The following is a 22,373-nucleotide window of genomic DNA, read 5'->3' as shown; positions in this document are numbered from 1 at the left end:
CTCCCTAGCTCCAGAGGTCAGAAGTAAGATACCGATTTGAAAGTTACCAACATACATACAAGAGATGAAGCCCTCTCTGAAAATGAAATGGTCCAGGAAAAATAATATAAAATAATAAGTGAAGGCTACTGAGGTCAACTGTAGTGACTGACTACTAACAGTTCGAATCTACACAAAAGTATATTGCAATGTGTAAACAGCTAACCATAAATCAGCCAACGCTCAGAGAAATAGACCCAATTATACTGTATTAAAGAGTTGATTACAATTAACAAAACAAACTCTTTTATATAGAAGTACATTAGTAGATCTTGAACATTTTTGTTTACAACTGTTTTTTAATTTGCCGAGTCCTGTCATTACCTGAAGCTGTACTTGTTTAAATCTTTTTCTTCACCTAAAACTCCAAGTGATGTCTGTTTGCCCTCAAAATCTTTAAAACTATTTGACAGTATATGCCTGCTAACAAAATAAATACGGTTTTATCAATGTATATTTGCGTTTTGAGGCTATACAGTGAACTACTTGGCAAAACACAAATAGATCATCTTCTGTAGTAAATCTAGTCCCTTCATCAACCCAACCAACCTCAGTTACTTAAGTTTTCATACTACTCCCAACACAAAGCCTCTGCTCTCCTATCCCAAAAACTTCCACAAGCTCTGAATTCCTCCAAGGCCCTATACACACATTCTGCCATTAAGCCCCCTTTCCATCTACAATATGGAGAGGCCATCCCAATTCTATTCTTACACCAAGGTTCAGTTCAAGAATTATGTAAAGTATTTCCAGTTAAATATATATTTACTAAGTGCCTTCTCATGCATTCTATTTTCAATAAAAGTAACTAATTTTAAAAAAATCTATTTTGTATGCTCCATTAAACAGCTATATCAAATTTCCAGTGGTTTCAGAATACCTGGTATAAATATCATGTAATTTTAGTTTTAGCAAAAGACAGAAAAATATTATTTCTATAATTATAAATAATCATATGTTAGATGTAGAGTATATATATGATAAAGAAGACATAGGAAAGAATTATCTTGTGCAACTAAGAAAATATCACCTATGAGCCCATTTAAATCAAAAGGTATCTGTACTAATGTATCTTGAAAATCTTTGTGCAAAATAGAAAGAAATCTGTGTATTTCCTTGATGAGGAGATTACAAAGAGGTATCTTCCGAAATGCAAACTATCTGCTTTCCAATGTTACCTCCTGTCATCATGGACTGGAATGCGGCTGGAAAGAAAAAAAACTAGATTATCTGAAAGCATAAATGTCACTGTCAAACATTTGTCAGTAAGTCAGGCATGTACAATTAATTTAAATAATTTCTTCAATGATTTTAATATTAATTACAGAAGGAAACTGTCATGAAAAGAAACCTCAAGTATAACTCTGGCAAAGTTGCAGGACAAACCAACCCAATTAACATCTTAAAAATTTGTTTTTACCCAAACTAGAAATGTTTCATTGGTGTCAACATCAGCATTCACTGTTACAGAGTCTGAGACTAGAGGCAAATAAGTATGAGAAGGAAAAATGGACTAAAGGGTTTTAAAAATTAGGCTAAATCAGCAAAAACAAATTTTAAATAACTTAAAATATTAAAAATCTAACCATAAAGTTTTACTAAGTGAAATACATATCTGTTAGGCAAGTGAAATTTATATTTCTGTTTAGTAGACATTAACAAAACATTAAATTTTTTCCTCAAAAAGGAAAAATTATCAGTTTGATTTAATCCTGTTCATTTGAAACTTGCAACAAGAGAATGCTGAAACCTGTGTATGTTAGGGGAAAAAAACCCCTAAATATTAAAAATTTGCTTAATGTAATCTCATGATACCTTAGAACCATTCAATCTGAAAAAGTTACCTAGAAGCTAAATGACTTTCATAATTCTTTTTTTTTACTTTCATAATTCTTAATTTTTTTCATAAGTTGTTTACAAAACAAAAAAAACCCACTTATGATTTGAAATGTGAAAACAATACCTCTTAAATACCACTAAATTGAACTGTCATGGAATGTGGTTAAGATATTTATGGACACCTGTAGGATGCTTTTACAAAAAGAAATGATTTAAAAAGAAAAAAATAACAGATAAGTAGAAACAAAAGAAAAAAGAGAATATTTGTGCTGAACTCACATATATAATAAATTGACATTCATCTTACCTCCCATGTTTTCCAATCCATTTATCATAGTCTCTTTGATCTGTAAATTAAAATAAGTATATTTCATATTCTTCAGACTTCAATGTTTCAAATTATTTAATAGTTTTCAATTTTGCAAAGGGCAGCAATACTATTTAGCACTTTCTGTCTAAAAATAGATATTCTTCATTTTCTGTAGGTAACCCAAAAAAGTTTCCTACAAATTTGTTTTTAAAATAAAATCCTACTTTCCCATGGTCTAAAATTCAACTGGTAACATCACATGCTATGCACCCTCTTTCAGAAAACAAAGTATATAAGCACACACACATACAACTTTGCCTATCATTTGCAGGTTTCAAGAACATCCTAGGTCAGGGTCTCCGGCCCCCAGACTCGTAACTCCTGATTTGCAACCACAACCATGAGATCTATAAGAATGTCCAGGGAGGGCAGGAAAGATGTATGGCAGTGGAGAGGTAGGGGTACTAGGAGGTTTGTATAAGTTTTTTGAGAAAGCACAGCTTCTTACACATAGTAACATCCCACAAATTTTTGTTAACGAATATTATAATTTGGAAAAACAAAAACCTATTGATCTTATAATCTAAGAAAAGTAAAGGTTAATCAAATTTTAGATAAAGGGAATAATAAGAGAGGGTTTCTCAATTAGGAGGTTATACTCACCTGGGAGGTAAAGTTAATTTGTAATATTCAGTACATTTTTCTCTCGTAAGAATTTTTATTATGAAACTTTAATATTAAATTCAAATAATACAAAAGTGTATCAAGTAGCAGGAAGAATGATACTGATAAAGAATAGAAGCAAGTTCTACCTTTAGCTTTCCTTCTTTAAACCACTGACTCAGCTGTAGAATACCAGACTCAAATTTGTCCTTGTAATTTAACACCAGAAATCTTTCTCTGTAGCGGGGAAGAAAAGGGTACTGATCAGAGACTAGGGAGGGAGGGAGAGAGCCCAAATCAAATCATTCCAGAACTCTAATATCTGTTAATCTTTCAAACATTAGGACTTAAACACACAGAGTCTGGTCAGATATAGCTTTAGGTATAGCTACAATGTACACTTCTAATTTAAGTGGACTTCTATTGTTTTGTCTCCCAGCATCTATGTCATTTGGTAAAAACACTGTGATTTTACTTTGTGGGTAGCATCCTTTCCCCACCACCAAAGCCAAGCCAGTCTGAGCCAGTAAGTATCAGCCATGGGACTTAATAATTAACTTCAAGGGAGCTGTTCTCTTTTTGCTTGGATTGCTAACCTAGTAAAATATAAGAGTAAAGAGAGCAGTCATCCTCTTGCTGCTGCAAGAGGAGAGCCTGCAAGGGAGCCCAGCCAACCCAGAAGAAAGAACAGCCCAGGGGTGAAGAAAAACTGATCTGTGACACCACTATGCAAACCTTTTATCCAGCCAAATCTAAGTCAGTACTAATATTGAACTTCTCAAATATATGAGCTAAATTTCCTTTGCACTTAAGCCAATGTAAGTTGAGTTTCTGTCACTTGCAAAAAAAGACCTGCAAAAGATTGATAGTAGAGGTGCATTTTTTAAAGTTTTCTGCCAGGGAGCTAGTGAACCAAAACCTAAATACTGAACCACCTTAAAATGTACATTTTCAAGTTTTAGTTAATAAAAAAAATTATATATGCAGAATAATATATTTCTTATACATCTATGATCTTTAAACCCTTTGAATCTGGTAATTAGGGGAAAGGGTAGAACACACCTTGTGATGTTTCTTTCTTTCCGGATTGCTTCTACAGCCAGGGATAGTGGAGGAGGATAAGGCACATCTTTGTTGTACTGAGAAATTTGACCACACAGGATGATGTGGCTGTTCTGATTCATCTGTTCAGAGAAAACTTATGAATATACCCTAAGATATATACCTTTTCTATGTTTACTGATTTTATGGCTGCCTCAATGAAAGCCTCCTTGACTATGGTATTTAATCCTTTGTGCCAAATTGATTTTGCTTTGAAGACTTACCCATTATATGTATTAGTTTCAATTAGCTAGAAAATAAGTCTACTACAAAGGAACATAGAGGTAGAGTTTGGTAATCAGCAAAAGAACTGCATTAGTTGTCACTGTCATCATTGTTGCTACTTTTATTATTAATGATAACTCTAAAATCCAAATTTTTTAGGTTTAAATAATTTAACCTCAGTTGCAAATTATTTTACATATAGTAAAGGGCAATGCAGTGTTAATAGCTAATGTTGATAAATTATAATACTGTCAATTAAAATACGCAAATACCTTCAATCTATGAAAATCCTTTTCCTACCCAAAGTCAGAGGGCCATAGCCATGAGTTGGTTGTTGGTTAGAAGTGAGTTAGAGGTTACAACTTCATCTGAACAATACAAATGTAATTTTTCACAAAAATAAACTGCAAGTGAAAATATAACACTGCCAGCGAAGAACTGAAATTGATGCTCATAGTGCAAATCTGCAAAGAAATGGAAGTAGATTCAGCAAGCTCTTCTGTATCACTTAATTATAATACTGACCATCATGTTTTTCACAAACCCTACAATTTTATGAAGTATTTTTCTTTCTTACTATGAGGTAAAAAGATATCACATCAGATAAAATGCAGTATTCAAATTTAAAACAAACAAATCGGCAAACAACCTGACTTATCACTGCATCACTGATGTCACCACCGACATTGTCAAAGTAAACATCCACTCCAGCTGGGCATAATTCACGGAGCTGTTCTGCCACATTTCCCTTTTTATAATTAATTGCAGCATCAAAGCCTAGTTCTGAGGTCAAGAGGAGGCACTTCTCATGTGTTCCACAAATTCCCACCACTCTGGAACAGCCCATCAAATGGCCAATCTAGGGAGGGAAATTTTTGAAAATTAAACAGCTTTCTATTATCACAATTTAAATGTAAAAGTATGCAAGATAATACAAGTCTATGAAAGTGCTGATCACAATTCAGGTTAGATTATAGGGTTTTCAGCTAAAAGTTATTTGAAACCAAGAGAATTGAGAACAGATATAATGTCATTCTTTAAATTAGAATAAAATTAGACTTAGTTTAAATGTTAAAATCTCACAATCAAAGCTGATTTCATAAAAGGAATAGTCAGACCCAAAACATCTCTATCTCGCAATTTTTGAGGACTGTGAGGAACTAAAGTTACTACTAGGATAAAATGTTTTGTTTCAAGGGTTTCATACTACAAAGGCTGTTATTCATAAAATAATGTACTTTATAAAATTCTGTATTTACTGTATTTCTAAAACCAAATAAATGCTTCCTTATTTGAAGATTTTTTAAAAAATCTTCAAATTCATGGAATTATAGACAGGTACTCTACGATTTTCTTCCACATATTGATTAGAGCAGTGCTCCAGCATTTACCATGTCATTTTTGGCTAAAAAAGAACAAAATACAAAAATCTGTAACATTTTTCATACTGTTACTACCTGATCAGATAGTAACATCATTTCTACCAGATGTGTAAAATAACATTATAAATTTGTTCAATATTATATTTTAAATTACATACACATATCCAGAGATTCAATTATGATTAGTTTTTCAGAAAGTCAAATAATTCTCAGAAAGTTTACCTGTCCAGCCAAGGATCCACAAGCACCAGCAGCCCCACTAACAACCATTGTCTGATTAGATCCAGCAATTACATGACCTTTTTCTTGTATCCCAATCAAGGAAGTCAAACCAGGCATCCCTACAGCTCCAAGAAGATAGGAAAGGTGTCCATCCACAAGTTGTGGGTCTGCCTAAAATAAAATTTTAAAAATAATACTAGCGCAGGGAGGGTATAGCTCAAAGTGGTAGAGCACATGCTTAGCATGCATGAGGTCCTGGGTTCAATTCCCAGTACCTCCTCTAAAAAGTAAATAAATAAATAAACCTAAGTATCTCCCCCCTAAAAAAAACCTAACTTAAAAAAAAATTAAAATTAAAACAATATTAGAAAGTTCTGTTTTAAGTCAAGAGGATAGACACAGCCTGTTAAGGACTGTATTGTGTCCCCCCAGAATTCATATATTGAAGACCTAACCCTTAGTGTGACTGTATTTGGAGATAGGGCCTTTAAGGAGATAATTAAGATTAAATGAGGTCATAAGGGTGGGGCCCTACTCTGACAGGACTTGTGTCCTTAAAAGAGGAAGAGACACCAGAGATCAATCTTTGTCTGCAGGTGCACAGAGGAAAGGCTGGATGCCTGTGAAGATACAGTGAGAATGTAGCCATCTGCAAGCCAGGAAGAGAGGCTTCACCAGAAACCAAACTTTCTAGCACTTTGATCTCAGATTTCTAGCCTCCAGAATTGTGAAAAAATAAATTTCTGTTGCAATAATAAATTTCAGTCTATGGTATTTTGTAATGGCAGTTCAAGCAGACTAATAAACAACCCAATATGGTTTCTAAACAGTAAACCATTCTTGAGTCTTGTTAAAATTCTATAATTTAATTGTACAAAGTAAAAACAAATGAATATTACTTCTCATTATAGTATTAAAAAAAAACCCAAAACTGCTAAAAAAGATTTGCCACATAAGACACTATTCTCTGTCAGTGCCCCAAATATATCAAAAGAGAGGAAATATTTAATAGGAAAACATTAGGTGAAGTTAAAAGGTTTTAAAATCTCTGAGCAATTCCAAAGTAAATATTTATCTATATAAAAATCAGCTTAAACTCTAATAGTTCTCATTCCTGTCCTTAAAACGTTCCATAGAAATGTAAGGAAGGTGTGATACAATTTCTTCTAGTTTAATTTAATGAGGTCTCTCTCAGCTTTTTAGCATTTTATATTTATATGTTTACCAGGCCCAAGCAATAGTTTACTATACTTCTTTTATATTTTCTGTGTCTGTTTTCTTACCTGTAACATTAGGGTGAATCGAAAAAAATTAATAATTTTTAAGGAATTGAATAATTTTGGGAAAAATTTAATAAACCACCAAAAGTAATCAAAATTTACCACCTTGTTTTGATTCGTAGTTAAACTGCCACAAAGAAAGAAAATGGCAGTTTGTAATCATCACTTTTAAATGGCTATCAGTTAAATCTGCTGTGTGGTTAAAGGTAAGTCTACAGTACACAGAAAGGTCTAAAGCACACTACACAGAAATGTATCCTGCAGGTAATAGTTACTCATTAGTAGAGCCAATATAAAAACATTGTGAGATAAATTTGTGTATAGCAAATATCATTTTTCCATCCCTTCTGAATTTCCTCTTCCTCATTTCTAATATCTACTCTTCAAACATTTCTAAACTCTCCCCAACTGCTCCATTTCCCACTACAGCACAATGACAGGGAAACCAGAAACTGCTGAATGTTTTTTTCACTTCCTGCTAAGCAATTACTAGTTAAATATATTTTACTAGTACCATTAAGTTGACAAAATGACTGCATAATGTCCCCTGCCTATCACTTGTATCTTTTTCAGAATTTATAATCACAAAAAATACTAAAATTTTATAAAGCTTTTTTACAAAGCCTTAGTCACATTTACCATAGCATTTAATTTTCACATTCACTTGTGAGATAGCTATTGTTTTCTCTGACACAAGATGGAATTTCAAGCATAAACCAAATGAATTTCTTAAGTCAAGTGGTAATTTCTCAGGAAACTTTAAAGCATACAACTATAAGGGGCCTTCTAGTTCTTAGAATAAAACATTTTTTTTATGCTTATAGCTCAGGTTTTATTTTATATATGTAAAATATGAGAAGTAAATATGGAAAACAACATAATTCTTTGGCAAGCTAAGAACTGTCATATAAAGTTATAGCCAAACAGTGGAAAAGGAATAAAGGTTTTCCACATTCTAACAAATACCTTAGAAAAAGTATGCTTTTATTTTTTCCCTGATAACAAACAGAACTGAATGCCAAATGCACAAAGAAAGAATTATAGGGGGAAAAATCAAATACTTTATATTATACATCACCTTTTCAAGGATATTTCCATCCAGAATAACCTTGGTTTGCCAAGGCCAATAAAAAGAAATCACAAAATCGCCTTTAGTAAAATTTGCGTGTTTGCTTTCTTCTATAATCCCAATACCTCCACCATCAACCACCTGAGACAGCTGCCAAGGTGTTATATAATCAGTGCCAGTGTCTTCATTCATTCTACAACGCTAAAAAAAGAAAACATGGATTAGGATACTTCTGACTGATGATACTGAGCCAGTTTACTAATTTACCCAGTGACTAAAAGAAAGTATATAATAAGTAATGTTACATACAGTTAGCCAAACATATAAAGTTTATCTTAATTTCTCTCTTCCTTTCAGTTATTTTTTATCCTGAAAAAAATGCATCCCCTCTCTAACAAGTAAAGAAGTGAAATTAAAATGAAATTTAAGTATGTTCCAAAATTAGACTGTGGTGATAGTTCCACAACTTTGTGAATAGACTAAAAACCAATGAATTGTACACTTTAAATGTCTGAATTGTACAATATGTGAATTACAGCTCAATAAAGCTGTTAAACATTTTAAATAATTACTTAAAGAAATGTATGTAATATTGCAAAAATTATGCTAGCAAAAATACAAGATATTGTTTTAATGGTTTCAATGGACTGTAGCAAATTAGGTACACTTAAGTACCACTGGTATTATAAAAGTGTCCATTTTTTAATCGAGAACAAACCAGCAACACATAGACCATAATATAACTCATTTCTTCAGCCTAGAAATACTGCTTCCTCAATAGAAATAACCCGAAAGAGAAATGAAACAATTTTTATACAGTTTTTCATCACAACTTCAGACCAAGCATTACATCATATCCCATAACCTCACGTGGATGTTCTCTTTATTCTGCAAAGACAAAATGTCACAATAGCACCACACCCTTCCATAGGACTAGGGCTAAAGACCTGTGAAGTAATCAAGGGTCTCTTTTCTGTGGCTCACTGTTGCCTCCTCTCTCATGAAAGGCCAAGGTGTATAAGCCTACAGTGTAGTCCAGAAGATGGAAGAGATCTTGCTGCTTGGTTAAGGGGCCCCACATGGTCTAGTTCAGTTTACCAGGGGAAAAGACCACGTAGGGAACTGAGGCAGAAGCTTCTATGGGAATATACTACATTTCTGCTGTGTGCCCTTCCCATGTATTCTTGAAAAGCAAGTGCAGCAGCCACTGAATACTGGCCAGACCAAACCTGATGCTTAGGGTTAATAGGAGAAGTAGGAATAAGTAATGCCCTATAGATAAGCAAATGATGTTGTATAACACAATAAAATGTCATATAACCACCAAAATAATAGTATTTGGACTAATTTTTCATATGAAGTTACAAATGTGAAATCCAAATAATACATACACATTAAATATAACCTTATAAAATACAGTATATGCATAGTGATTAAATTAGTTGTGAGCTTGGAATGATACTAAAATTTCAGTCACTTAATGTTCATCAGATTCTTTTTTTTTCCTTTTGAAGTTGCTTTAAAAAACAAAAATGTCTAGTGGAAGCAACCAAGGTGATTTTCTTTGTTTCTTAAATACTTAATAAGCACTTATGCTAATCACTGGAGATACAGGGATAAATAAGACCTTTGTCTTCATAAGTTTACTTTTTATTATGGAAGACAACTATCTAATAACTATACAAATAATTATTAATTACAATTGGGATATATGCTGAAGGTCAAGGTACTGTTTTGAGAAAATAGAACAAAGAGGACTAGTCTGAAGGTTCAGGGTGACTTACCAAAGCAAAAATCTTTAAAGCAGGCTTCTAGGGAAAAACAAGTAAAGGGAAAGGAAGTTTTCAGATATGAAGGTTTGTTTTAATTTGTACCCAGGACTTTGTTTTAATCAAGTATGGTAACAGGACAGACACAGAGACAACTGCTTTGAAAGAATAGTTTATTACAGTTCCCAAAAGGAAAGGTACACCATACGACACAGAGCCACATGGGGAAATTAGTCAGGGGGCAAAAGCAGCAAAAGGAGAGCATGGCCCAGAGCCTTTATTGTGGTTTCCAGGAAAAGAAATGGGCAAGGCAGAGTAGGCAAACTTGAGTAAATTTAGAATTGGATTGATTGAATAATTTCGGTGGGCTCTGGCTTATGGACGTGTTTCCTAGTTGTCTGGTACCTAGCCCTGGCGTGGTTTAGGGCAAGGGAAATATTTGCCTGGAATGCAAAAGTTAGATAAAGGAGGTGATTGGAAATATGGGCTTTAGGTAGATTAGTTTACATATGAAAGGTGTGTCCAAGGAAAAGATTTGTTATCTCCAAGTCAGCTAGCACTAGGAGGGGCAGCTCTCCTGAATTAGCAACCGCTCCTAAAATATCAAAGCATTATAAAACACAGAAAATAAAAGACACGATTATACAAGGCTTGAGCAAAAAGGGACATTGGTTTGTTACAAAAGAAAGAGGTCTATTGAGGCCAGGGTACAAGGTTAAGAGGTAAAGCAGAGTATAGCGAGGCTGGGCAAGCAAACAGGCCAGACTACTTTAGACCACGTCCAGAATGTTAATCTTAATCCCAAAACTAATGGGAAGCCACTAAAGGATTTTAAGCAAGGTGACATGATTAGTTGCTATTATAAAAAGATCACTCTGGCTACAGTGTGAAAGATGGATTACGGGGACAAAGAGTGTATACAAGGATACCCCATTAGGAGAGAAATAATAGTGATTCAGACTAGGTAGATGTCCTCAGAGTTAACTGAGAAATGGACTGGATTGAAAAGTACTTAGGAAGTGGGGTCCACGGTATCTGATGATGGAGGGACAGAATATAGAGAATGAAGAGACAAAATGCTCAAGAAAGGTTGAATGCTTCCCAGCAAGAAATGAGTGAATGGAGGAGCTATTTGCTTCCCTGGAGGAAAAAGGGTTTTTAAATTTTTTGTTGTTTTGAGCTTAGGGGTGTTTAGAAATAAAGGCCATGAATCCAATTCATGTCACAATCTCATTGTTTCATCATTTCTCCACTCCTAAAATCTTTGGGTCATAAATTTCTCTTATTGTAAGACTCTCAGAGGGAATTCTGCTGAATGGGGAAGTTTGTTCCAACTTAAAGAATTCTATAAAGAACGTATCTTTTTTTTTTGCTTGTTTTCATCTACAGCTGACTCAAACAACACAGGTTAGGGATACCAACTCTATGTCGAAAATCCATGTAAATTCTGTGTATAACTTAAGAGTCAGCCCTCTCTACCTGTGGTTCTGCATCTTCAAATTCAACAAACCTCAGATCATATTGTATTATATTATGTATTTAGTGAAAAAAATTCCCATATAAGTAGACCCCTGCAGTTCAAACCCAAGTTGCTCAAAGATCAACCGTGTTCCTTTTGTCTGCTCTGTTTGATTTTTAAAACACTTCTAACTTTGTCTTTTTTTTTTTTTAATTTTGAGGGGGGGAGGTAACTTGATTGGTTGATTGATTGATATTTTTTTTTTAGAGGAGGTACTGGGGATTGAACCCAGGACCTTGTGCATGCTAGGCATGTGCTCTAGCATTTGAGCTATATCCTCCCCCCAAAACACTTCTAACTTTGAATCTTGGCTTTATTTTGATAAATTTTGTTCTCTTAATTTACTTTGTATTTATTATCCTGGGTTTAAGTGATATTTTTAATATTGTGCTCATTAGGGCATGTGTAATCCTTAGATACCCTAAGCTAGGTTTTTACACATTGAAGTGTAAAAGTCTTAAGAAATCCAAACCAGTCACCATCAAGAATTAATTCTGAATACTAAATAGTTCACAGTCATTTTTCTCCTGAATTTGTGATAATTATTCTCCTTAGATGATCTGCTCAGCACCGTCTAGAGTGATAAGGCCCATGACTTGAATGAGCTTGCCTTGGCTGAAAGCGGAAGAATCTTCAGGTCTGTGGAAAATCAGTGACCCATCCTACCCCTCTGTGTCAACTTGAAATTTTGCCCATTTTAGTATGTTTCAGACCAAGCACCACCTCATTTCCCTCACCCATAAAGAAAAACATGCTACCCCTGGGAAGAATTTTGAATGAAGTCATCAAGTTGCATTCCACTGTAAGTGTAATCAAGTGTGACTGGTCTCACTGGAAGACAGAGCCTGAACTGTAATCATGCATCAGAAGGAAGAGGAGCCCTCCCAAGGCTACAGCTGTCCTGGGAGAAAGTGGTACTGCCCATTGGGTCTCCATTGTTAAGTGCAGCCTAAGGAGAGATAGAACAGGGTTCTATTTATCTTCCACAAGGACACTCTAGAAGCCAAAGAGACGATAAGAATATATACAGAAACAGTAATCCAGAGAGATTATAAATTGCTTATTAGTAGTCTTTGCCCAACTTCTACTTTTCACAGATTAATGTATAGGAGCTTTCCACATATTAGACGTTATCTTTTCTCTTGTTATTTGTATTCTAAGGTTTTCTAAGCTTGCCATTTATTTTTTTCATTTTGTACATGCTATTTTATTGTGTTTTACAAAAGACAGTATTTTTTTTAAATAGTCACATTTATTAATCATGTTCCTTCATATTATCTGGGTTTGCTGTTATTCTTAGAAAGTCTTTAATTCCCTAACACCATTCAATTGTTCAGCCATATTTTTTCTAAAATTATTTATAGTTTCTTTTTTTCTTTAACTTTTTATTATCTGTTGGAATTTATTCTGGTGCAGGGGTTGAGCCAAAGATACAATTCTTTTCCCAGAAGCATATAGTCAACTGATCCAACACAGCTTACTGAATAAGCCATCCTGATCTTCTCTTAACTTTATTTTTTAATAAATAAAGACTCACAGGTACTCATTTTGTACTATAAAACTAGTACAAAGAAGAACAGAAATTAATGAAATACGCAATAGAAAACAATACAGAAAATCAATAAAATCAAAAGTTGGTCCTTGGAAAGATTAACAAAATCGACAGTTTTAGCTAAACTAAGAAAAAAATAGATAAGACTTAAATCATTAAAATCAGGAATGAAAAAAGGGACATTACTACTACCAAACTTTTAGAAATAAGAAAGGATTATAAGGAAATACTAAGAATAACTGTATGCCAATAAAGTATACAATTTAGATGAAATGCACAAATTCCTAGAAAAACACAAATTACTGAAGCTGACTCAAGAAGAAATAGACAATCTTAAGAGACCTGTAACACATAAAGATATTGAATTAGTAATTTTAAAACTTCCCCAAAAGAAAAGCCCAGGCCAGATGCCTTCATTGGTGAATTCTACAAATCTTTTAAAGAAGAATTAATATCAATTCTTAACAAACTCTTCCAAAAACAGAAGAGGAGGGAACACTTTCCAACTCATTCTATGAGGCAGTATTACCAAAACCAGGCAAATTCATCACAAGAAAACAATGAATATGGTCTTACAATCTTATGGATGCAAAAATCCCCCCCAAAATAGTAGCAAACCAAATCTAGCAACATATCAAAGCAATCACACACCTGGGCCAAGTGGGATTTATTCTAAGAGGGCAAGATTGGTTTAATGTTTAAAAATCAATTAATATAATAAATCATATCCATGGATTAAAAAACAAAAACTATATAATCATCTCAATAGAAGCAGAAAAAATGTTTTACAAAATCCAAAACCCCTTCTGAGGGGAGGGGCTAATGGAGATTTCACTGCTTAATGGGCACAGTTTCTGTTTAAGATGATGAAAAAGTTCTGGAAATGGAAAGTGGTAATGGCTGTACAATACCGTGAAATGTCCTTAATTGTACACTTAAAAATGGTTAAAATGGCGTAATTTATGTTATATGTATTTTACCACAATTTTAAAAATCCAACACCCCTTGATGATAAAAACAATCAACAAACCAGGAATAGAAGGAAATCTCCTCAATGAAGATAAAGGGCATCTAGAAAAATCCCACAGCTAACATCACACTTAATGGTGAAAGACTGAATGCTTTCCCCCAAGATCAGAAATAAGACAAGGATGTCCGCTCTTGAGACTTCTGTATAACACTTTACTCGAGGTTCTAGTCAGGATAACAGGCAAGAAAATGAAATAAAAAGCATCCGCATAGGAAAGGAAGAGGTAAAAATACTTGTGTTTATGGAGCCTAAGTCCATGTGCCTGATGGCTTCTCAGCTGCAGACCCAGGCAACATATATCTTCTTTTAAATAAATCTCCTTCATCTAGAAATGGCGTAAGTGAGTCTGTTCCTTTAAAAGAGACAAACTAGAATAAAGGTATTGAACGGAGTCTGTCTTGTAAACTAGATCAATCTGAGGTTTCCAATCTTAATTTACTGTCTTCAAGCTCTACTTACTACTGGGAAGAGATCTGGACTTTCGGAGGAAACTAACCATATGCACTACTTGCAATACATTCCTTCCATAACATTCCTTAGTAACAGTGAATAAAAGCAAAGGCAATCCATAATTCACAGGCATCAAGATATAATTGCTCAAATATTTATTAATCATGAAGATTGAACAATAAAATTTAGAAGCGACATGAAAAATATGAAAATAAAATTACTTTGACTAAATCACAAAATCCTGACTCTTACCATGTAAGGATCCACAGAAAGATAAAGAGTTCTGACTTGTACTTGTCCTTCATTGATGTTATCTGGTAAGTTTACCTCTTCAACTCGGAAATTTTCTGCCACTGGATTACCATTTTTTCCTAAAGTATTAGGCAAAAATATAAAATCAGAGAGTCACGTTACCATAGAATTATTTATTATTCTTTAAAAGGTCACTCTAGGATTCAGAGTACTCCCTTTTAATACAGGCATAAATAAATCTGTATTGTCTTCTAATTTCTCTGTAACTCAGCATAAATTCTTCAAATAGTTTCAAATGCTTTTGTTTTTCTCCAAGAAGTTCCTCTGGCATATTGCTGTCAACGTCAACATTTCTTTTTTATGATGATTACAAGTAAATCAACTCATCTGTTTTAAAATTATAGGAAGATTTCAAAAAGTGAAAAATCACAGCCAGCTTTTTTTTAAACTATGAAAGTTAAATTTTACAAGGTAGCAGAAACACCACATTAGCCAAAGTAAATCGGTAAACTATCCTTCCTCATTTTAAGATGAAAACAGAAACTTAAATGAATGTAATTAAAACTTCCTATTTGTTGAATCATCAAATTTCTAAAGTGAAAATAGAATGTAGGCATTTTAATCCAACTGCTCACTTTACTAAAACTGAGAAAAGCTAAGTGACTTCCCCAGGCCACACACTTGGTAAGTATCAAAACCAAGGCAACATGGGTCCAAAGCTCTCAAGCTACTGCCATACCTAAGCTTCTATGATTCAGGTTTGATGACCTATGATGACACAGGGCAATGCTTTTCACATAAAACAGAAAAGCAAATTTTAAGAATCAGTGATATACACTATAAAGAAAAAACAAAAGCCACATATATTTGTAATATACCTTCTTAATATTACAATAATTTTAAAATAAGTTATTTCTTCAATAGATGGCCTTGACAAGTTATCATCTAAAAATCTGAATATTATATTGTTGAGAGTTGCTTCTAAAATCTCTACTAGTGTTAATATCTTTCTGCTTTAATTTACCACATTGACATCACATCGCTTCTTGTTCCTTTATATGCATTTATAATTATCAAAGACCACAGCTATTCACTCATCACAAATACATACCAGGTCGGGAATTCAACACTACTCTTTGCACAATCATCACCTTGTTTGCACAGTGGTTTCACAAGACTTCTGTATAAAATAATTCCTATAAACAGAAAAAAAGTTTAATCACAATTAAGTTATAAGATATTCAACAATTTAAATTTTTTTTAAAAAGTGCCCTTGTGTTTCTGAACAAGGAGAGGAAAAATCATATTTAGGATCCAAAAAAAATAGTCTCCTGTCAGAGCTTGTCTCCTAAAGCAAATATATGAAGAAAGACTAAATCTAATTAGAATTTTTGGCTAATAGGAAAAAAATTATTGAAGACTGAATGGGAAAAAATGCTTCTGGCCTCATAATTCAAGCACATTCAACTTTATGCCATCATGATTAAGCTTCCTACTGTGGCTTGATTAAAAGAAAACAACATGATATATTCCTCCAGAGCTAGCCAGCTAATCTAGTAGCAAAATAAAACACGAGCTGCTAAATTGAGATGCAACAAAATTTTCAAAAGTTCCTTTTTATTCATTTATCAAAATGGAAATTTCTTAATAGTTTTGTTGATTATAAAAGTAATACATCAAAAACATTTTTAAATCCTCACTTTCTAGGAACAAATAAAGGATTAATTGGGGCGGGGGGTGGGAAGGGACAGACTGGGATTTCAAAATGTAAAATAGATAAACAAGATTATACTGTATAGCACAGGGAAATATATACAAGATCTTATGGTAGCTCACAGCAAAAAAAAAATGTGACAATGAATATATGTATGTTCATGTATAATTGAAAAATTTTGTTCTACACTGGAATTTGACACATCATTGTAAAATGACTATTACTCAATAAAAAATGTTAAAAAAAACAAATAAATAAAGGATTAATTTATTCTGGTTTACAATCTGAGTTAATGAAACCAGCAAAATGAAGTTCCACTGCCGGCACTATCTAACTTGGGCCTGCTTACTTTGTCCATCACTAAAAATGAAAACAGACCATTAGTGTTACTCTGTGCCTAGCAGTTGTCAGTGCTATGAAATATATATATATTATTATCCTCATTTTATAGATGAGGAAACAGCCTTAAAGAGTTTAAGCACTTTCCTACAGTAGTGGAGTTGAGATTCAAACCCAAGCTGACACTCCAGAGCCAATCTCTTAACTATTACATAAAAATATTCATCCTATTATGTTTAAGTTGTTTTTTAAGATACTAATATCATCCTTTTTTAAATTAATATATTTATTTACTACTTCTGTCTTCTCTCATTACTTTGTTTCATCATCTTCAGTACCTAATAACATTGAGAAGTCTAAGAAAAACAATTATATTATTTATTTTTTATGACAATTACAACATTTTAAAATTTATTTTTATTAAGGTATAGTTGATTTACATTATTATATTAGTTTCAGGTGTACAGCATAGTGATTCAGTATTTTTTACAGCCTATATGCCATCAAAAGTTACTATAAGATAATGGCTATAATTTCCTGTGCTATACAATATATCCTCATTGCTTATCGACAAATGCACCATATTTAGTTCTTAGCATCATTTCCAAATTAATACAGCAGCAGCACACTTAGACATTTGACAACCATCTGTAAATTGACCTGGTATTTAATAATCCTTGCCTGCAACCCCAGGCAATTACTCAAAAATTACTCAAAAAAATTACTCAAAAAACACTGAGTAATTTCATTTACACATGACTCTACTCCTAATCTAGTTTCTAAATGTGCAAGATCCTTGAATTTCTTCATTTATCTCTGTATCCCTTATAGTATCTGTGTATCCTATATATACCTGAGATTTGTATATACTGCTCAGGAAAATGTTACATAATCATCATGGGGTATTTTTCAAATCTTGCTTAATATAGTATTTATATGGAGATAATTTATGGAGAACTTCCACGCAATTTCCATTACTTATTTCTTAAAACAAAGTATATAGACAAATGTATTACTATCCTCATTTTACAAAGGAAATTGAGGTCCAGTTTGTACCCAAGATCATACAGCAGGTAAGCAGAGGAGTTGGGACTGAAACGTAAATCTCATCCCAGATCTTACCTGTCCTCACTCTTTCCACTATTGCCCCATAATCTCCTCCAAACAGGGTTTTTACATATTCAGCCATATAATAATGTACAACTCTCCTGTAGGTACCCTTTCCTAAAGGAGGGGAATTCGCTCCTAATTTAGGACTAAATGTCTGACTTATTGACATTCTGTAAAATAGGAGACTATGGATATCCATCCTATTTGCTTCCTTACTTTTTATAATGTGTACACTTATAATCTCACTGGTTATGACATTATGGATAGTTGCCCTCAGTATCTACTCTCTCCTTCAGGACACCATGTTGCCCAGTTAAAGACTGCATTTCTCAGCTTCCCCTTAAAACAAATCCCAGACATTACCCTATTTCATCCCCCAAATCCCTCAGTTACATACCTTTAATAACAAATTGCTTTAAATATAAACACTATGCTGTTAATCTAACAGAATTAAGTCTAGATAATTCCTTAACATTATCTAATACCTAGTGCATATTCAAACTCCTTGATTATCTCAGATATGTTGTTTTACAGTTGGTTCATTAGAATCAAAGTCTATTGGGGGGGATGGTATAGCTCAATGGTAGAGTGCACGCTTAGCATGCACGAAGTCCTGGGTTCAATCTCCAATACCTCCGTTAAAATAAATAAATAAATAAACCTAATTACTCCCAAGAGAAATATAAAAATAACTTTTTAAAAAATGATCAGAATCAAAGTCTATATACTACATTTTGAGTCTCTTCTTTTTTATTTCATTCCATTGACTGTTGAACATTTGTTTCTTCATTCTTTTGTCTAGACTGTCCTTTGATTGCTTCTTCCTACTTTCATTTACCTCATTCTTCTATTTCTCCTCTTATCCTTGGTTGGTAGTTAGATCTAAAGATTTGGTTAGATGCACGTTCAATTTTTTTAGGCAAGAATCTTTAAAAGTGGTGCTGTGTGCATCCTATTTCATCATATCAAGAAATCCATAATGCCTTGTAGGAGTAAATATATTTTTTAAAGAAAAATTTTTATTGAATTACCTTGTGTATAAATTACATAAGGGTTAAAAAGCAAAGTTTTCCAAATTGATGCCAGATCCAAAGATAATGGATCTTAAGTGGTGATTAACAGCATCACGGGATGGCTAAATTTTCAATGAAAGGAGTCTTTCCAAATGAAGTTTCATATTTGCCCTTTTCTCTAATTACTTTCAATGTGTGCTTTAATTCTTTAAATTATGCAAACTGTAAATCTGTCCAAATACTGCTTATCAGCATGAAAAGTACACTATTATTCTCCCTCTGTACTAAATTAGAAAGTTTTAAGTATCATACACTATAATTAACTACTGTAGGATAATCACCCAATATCCCTCAATAGCACAACAAACACATTTAAAATGTAAATAACTTAATTTAATCAGAAAATTAAAATCTAAAATACGATCCACCAGTCTGAATTTGAAAAGGAGAGGTGGTGATGTGTTAAATTCATCCCAAGTGGGATTAAAAACCTCAAGTCTTTATTGACTGGTATTAAGCAAACCACATTTGTCTGGTATACTGTGTTCCTAATTGGTGTAAGCAATATTCCAAAATAAGATCAATGATTAACCAAAAAACTCTAGTGCCGGTCAAGAGTGTGTTATCTGAATGTGTACTTTGCAGCCTAATGTAAAGGGCACCCAACTAAGAAGAGCAGAGTACAGTCCTGCTTCTAATCACGTGGGATCTTGGAAAGTTCCTTCTCTCAGCCTGTTGCCTGAATGTTCCAAAGTGCCAGGAACTCAGCCTACGACTTAACAGACATTGTCTCCTAACCCCTCCACCCAACAACCCTATGAGGATGGTGGTACTTGTCATTGCCCCCCTTTTCGGGGTCCTCACGTTTCCACGAGAGGCTAGAGGCATACAGAGGAAAAGGAGGCAGAGAAGCTTAATAACTTGCCCATGGTCGCAGAACTGGTGACACTAGGACCCACAGGCAAACACCACACACACACCACTGCCTTAATATGAGCTTCCTAATAAGTTAAAAAAAAAACAAAAAACTTCTCTATCCTGATCTTGCTCAATTATTCTGCCACAAATGACTGTTAACCACTGCCTTGTTACAAAACGTGCAAATCTCTGGGATTTCCTCCACTTTTTCTGGACGGCTTCGCTCTTCTCTCTTTTGAGACTTCTAGTTTCCTCCTTCCTTTCCCCAAGTCTAGTGTGTGGGGATTCCTGCCTGGCTCTCCCCTTCTCAGTGACTTCACCTTCTTCTATGGCTCCCACTACTCACCACTCATATATAAATTACTAAAGTTCTGCATCTATAGCCCAGAATTTCAAACTGACTTCCCAGACTGCAAGCACCAAGAGGACAGGGACTCGTGCCTGATTGTTCAATGATTTATAGTCATCCTCTATACCCGGCATATAGAATGTGCCATTAAATAGGTGTTAAATGAACGTTGTAAACACAACTATGTCCAAACTTGAGGTTGCTTACTACCAATAATTCTATTTTTAAAAAGGCCCTGCTTCTACTGCTTCTCGAGCCTTCCCTATCGTAGTGACCTAGACAATGACGCCAGCGTCTCCGGTAGCTCCGGGAGGAAGCTTCGAGGTCACCCTGTTCCTTGACCCTCCCTTACCCGGAAGGCCCGACCCACCTCCGGATTCCCCAGCAACAACAGCCGGAGACGGCGCTCCCTCGCGCTTCACTCACCGCCGAGGAGCTCCGGAAGAAGTCTCGCGCGGTTTGCGGAGCTTGCGAAAGGCTCGCGCTCCGCCTCGGCCCTCCGACCGCAGTACGCAGGCGCACAACTATACATCTGCTCCTCACCCCCTCCCTCCCACGAATGAGCTTTTGAAGTTCAGGCTGGATCTCGCGGTCACCACGTTTCCGTGAGCGGCTGGGAAGGTGCGGAGCTTTAAAGACTGGTCACCTGTCTCGGCAAAGTGTATTAATAAGTTAACCAGGATTGCTGCCCGATGGCCGCCCCAACTGCTTGTACCCAAATAGCAAATTGTTTAACCTTGACCAATGACTTCACGTCTAGAAGTCCTTGAAGGAATTTCCTTTTATGGATTTCTCCCTGAGCTTCATACTGGAAAATTACAGCGAGACAGGGGCCGTCAAACCTACCCTTCGTCTTATAGATGGGGAAACTGAGGCTCAGAGAATTGCTGTAATTGGACTATCTTTCAGCTGGTTAGGGGCAATGCTGGGGTTAAAAAGTCTCAGCAGGCTGCTGGCCCAGGACCCCTTCCCTTATAACAAAGCTGCCTTTTACAAAGAATCCCAGCTTCCTCGAAGATGGATTACCCAGTGTGAGCTGGTTTCTCAGTTTCATAATTGTTAATTACTTCCTTTTGTGTTAAACTGGGTTGAGCAAGGCTTATTCCTAGGACGGCTTGGATCCCCAGGGACTTCAAACCCTGAGGGAAACCATTCTGAATTAGGCATGTGAAATAATTGCTATTTATATTATATTCTTGTCAGAGCTAATAGCTCAGCATAAATCATGGTATTCAGTAGCTGAAAGATGACTGGGATGGTGAACAAGGGGGTTAAAATCATTTAACAGGTTGGAGTTCCTGGCAGCTTCACCTCTGAAATTTTTGCTTCTTTGGAAAAGCTTCAGGAAAGAACTAGAAGGATTACACGACTATGCAAACTCTTTCAGGGAGGAACTTACCTCTTTCATCTGTCTTGTACAGCTAGACCTTCAATAACTTTTGTTGTAATAATTTGAACCAACTAATGAAAAAGAAAATAATATGAATATGAAAATGAATATATATGTATGACTGAAACATTATGCTGTATCCTAGAGATTGACACATTGTAACTGTCTATACTTCAATTTTAAAAATACTTCAACAGATTAAAAATAATAGCATAAAATAAAGATAGTTGAGAACTTGATCTTAAAAGAATCTTTGTAGGTAGAAAAGAAACCCTGCAATATTAAGTTAGTTTTGGCTCTTTTGATATAGGGTCTGTGAACTCCTGTAATAAGCGTGATTTTTCGCCCCAGAATGTGTTCACATTTCAAAAATTTGAGAAATGGGTGTGTTGTGTCCTCATGAGAGGAAACTTTTCCAGAACTACCTAGTTAAACCTCTCCCAAAATCCTGTACCTCAGAAACTGTGTGAGGTAGTAATTGTTTGTTGTTTTAAGCTGCTAAGTTTTGGGGTATTTGATTATGCAGCAGTAGATAAGTAATATGCCCACTAAAAGAGAATTAGGACTTCTTAGAGAGATGGCAGGTTCCAGGGCTGGGGCAGGGTAGTTACCAGATGAGCCTGAACCTCTTTTTGCTAGAAATTAAGGAAATGTTCCCCAAAATGAGGAAGCATGTCACAGGGACACAGAGCCAAGTTGAAGGGGATCCTACTGGCCAAATCTGGGACAACTTGAGCACCAAAATAATTAATTACGATAATGTTTACAAACATTGTAAAAATAGAAATTCATGAGTCTATACCAATAATAAACAGAATGCAGGGTTCTTGCTTATTGT

The 22,373-nt window shown here is 34.6% G+C and overlaps 1 protein-coding gene across 2 annotated transcripts; it reads right to left on the bottom strand.

Moving 5' to 3' along the window:
• Positions 1–1,021: 1,021 nt before the first annotated feature.
• Positions 1,022–20,629, bottom strand: PTGR2 (prostaglandin reductase 2). 2 transcript variants are annotated; one of them, XM_015240765.3, is made up of 10 exons: positions 20,516–20,629; positions 15,814–15,898; positions 14,703–14,821; positions 8,140–8,331; positions 5,782–5,952; positions 4,827–5,036; positions 3,914–4,035; positions 3,001–3,088; positions 2,186–2,225; positions 1,022–1,244 (listed from the first exon to the last, which is right to left on the bottom strand). In XM_015240765.3, the coding sequence occupies exons 2-10, from the start codon at positions 15,848–15,850 to the stop codon at positions 1,168–1,170; spliced, it is 1,056 nt and encodes a 351-aa protein (XP_015096251.1). In that variant the 5' UTR covers positions 15,851–15,898; positions 20,516–20,629; the 3' UTR covers positions 1,022–1,167. The 2 variants fall into 2 exon arrangements, with proteins under 2 accessions (XP_015096251.1, XP_006206116.1); XM_006206054.4 differs by having other exon boundaries at positions 20,572–20,610.
• Positions 20,630–22,373: the final 1,744 nt, after the last annotated feature.

Source organism: Vicugna pacos, chromosome 6 (assembly GCF_048564905.1).
Source record: "Vicugna pacos chromosome 6, VicPac4, whole genome shotgun sequence".
NCBI classification, from domain to species: Eukaryota; Metazoa; Chordata; class Mammalia; order Artiodactyla; family Camelidae; genus Vicugna; species Vicugna pacos.
The sequence above is the reverse complement of the archived record's forward strand: the minus strand, read 5'-3'. Positions and strand labels throughout refer to the sequence as shown.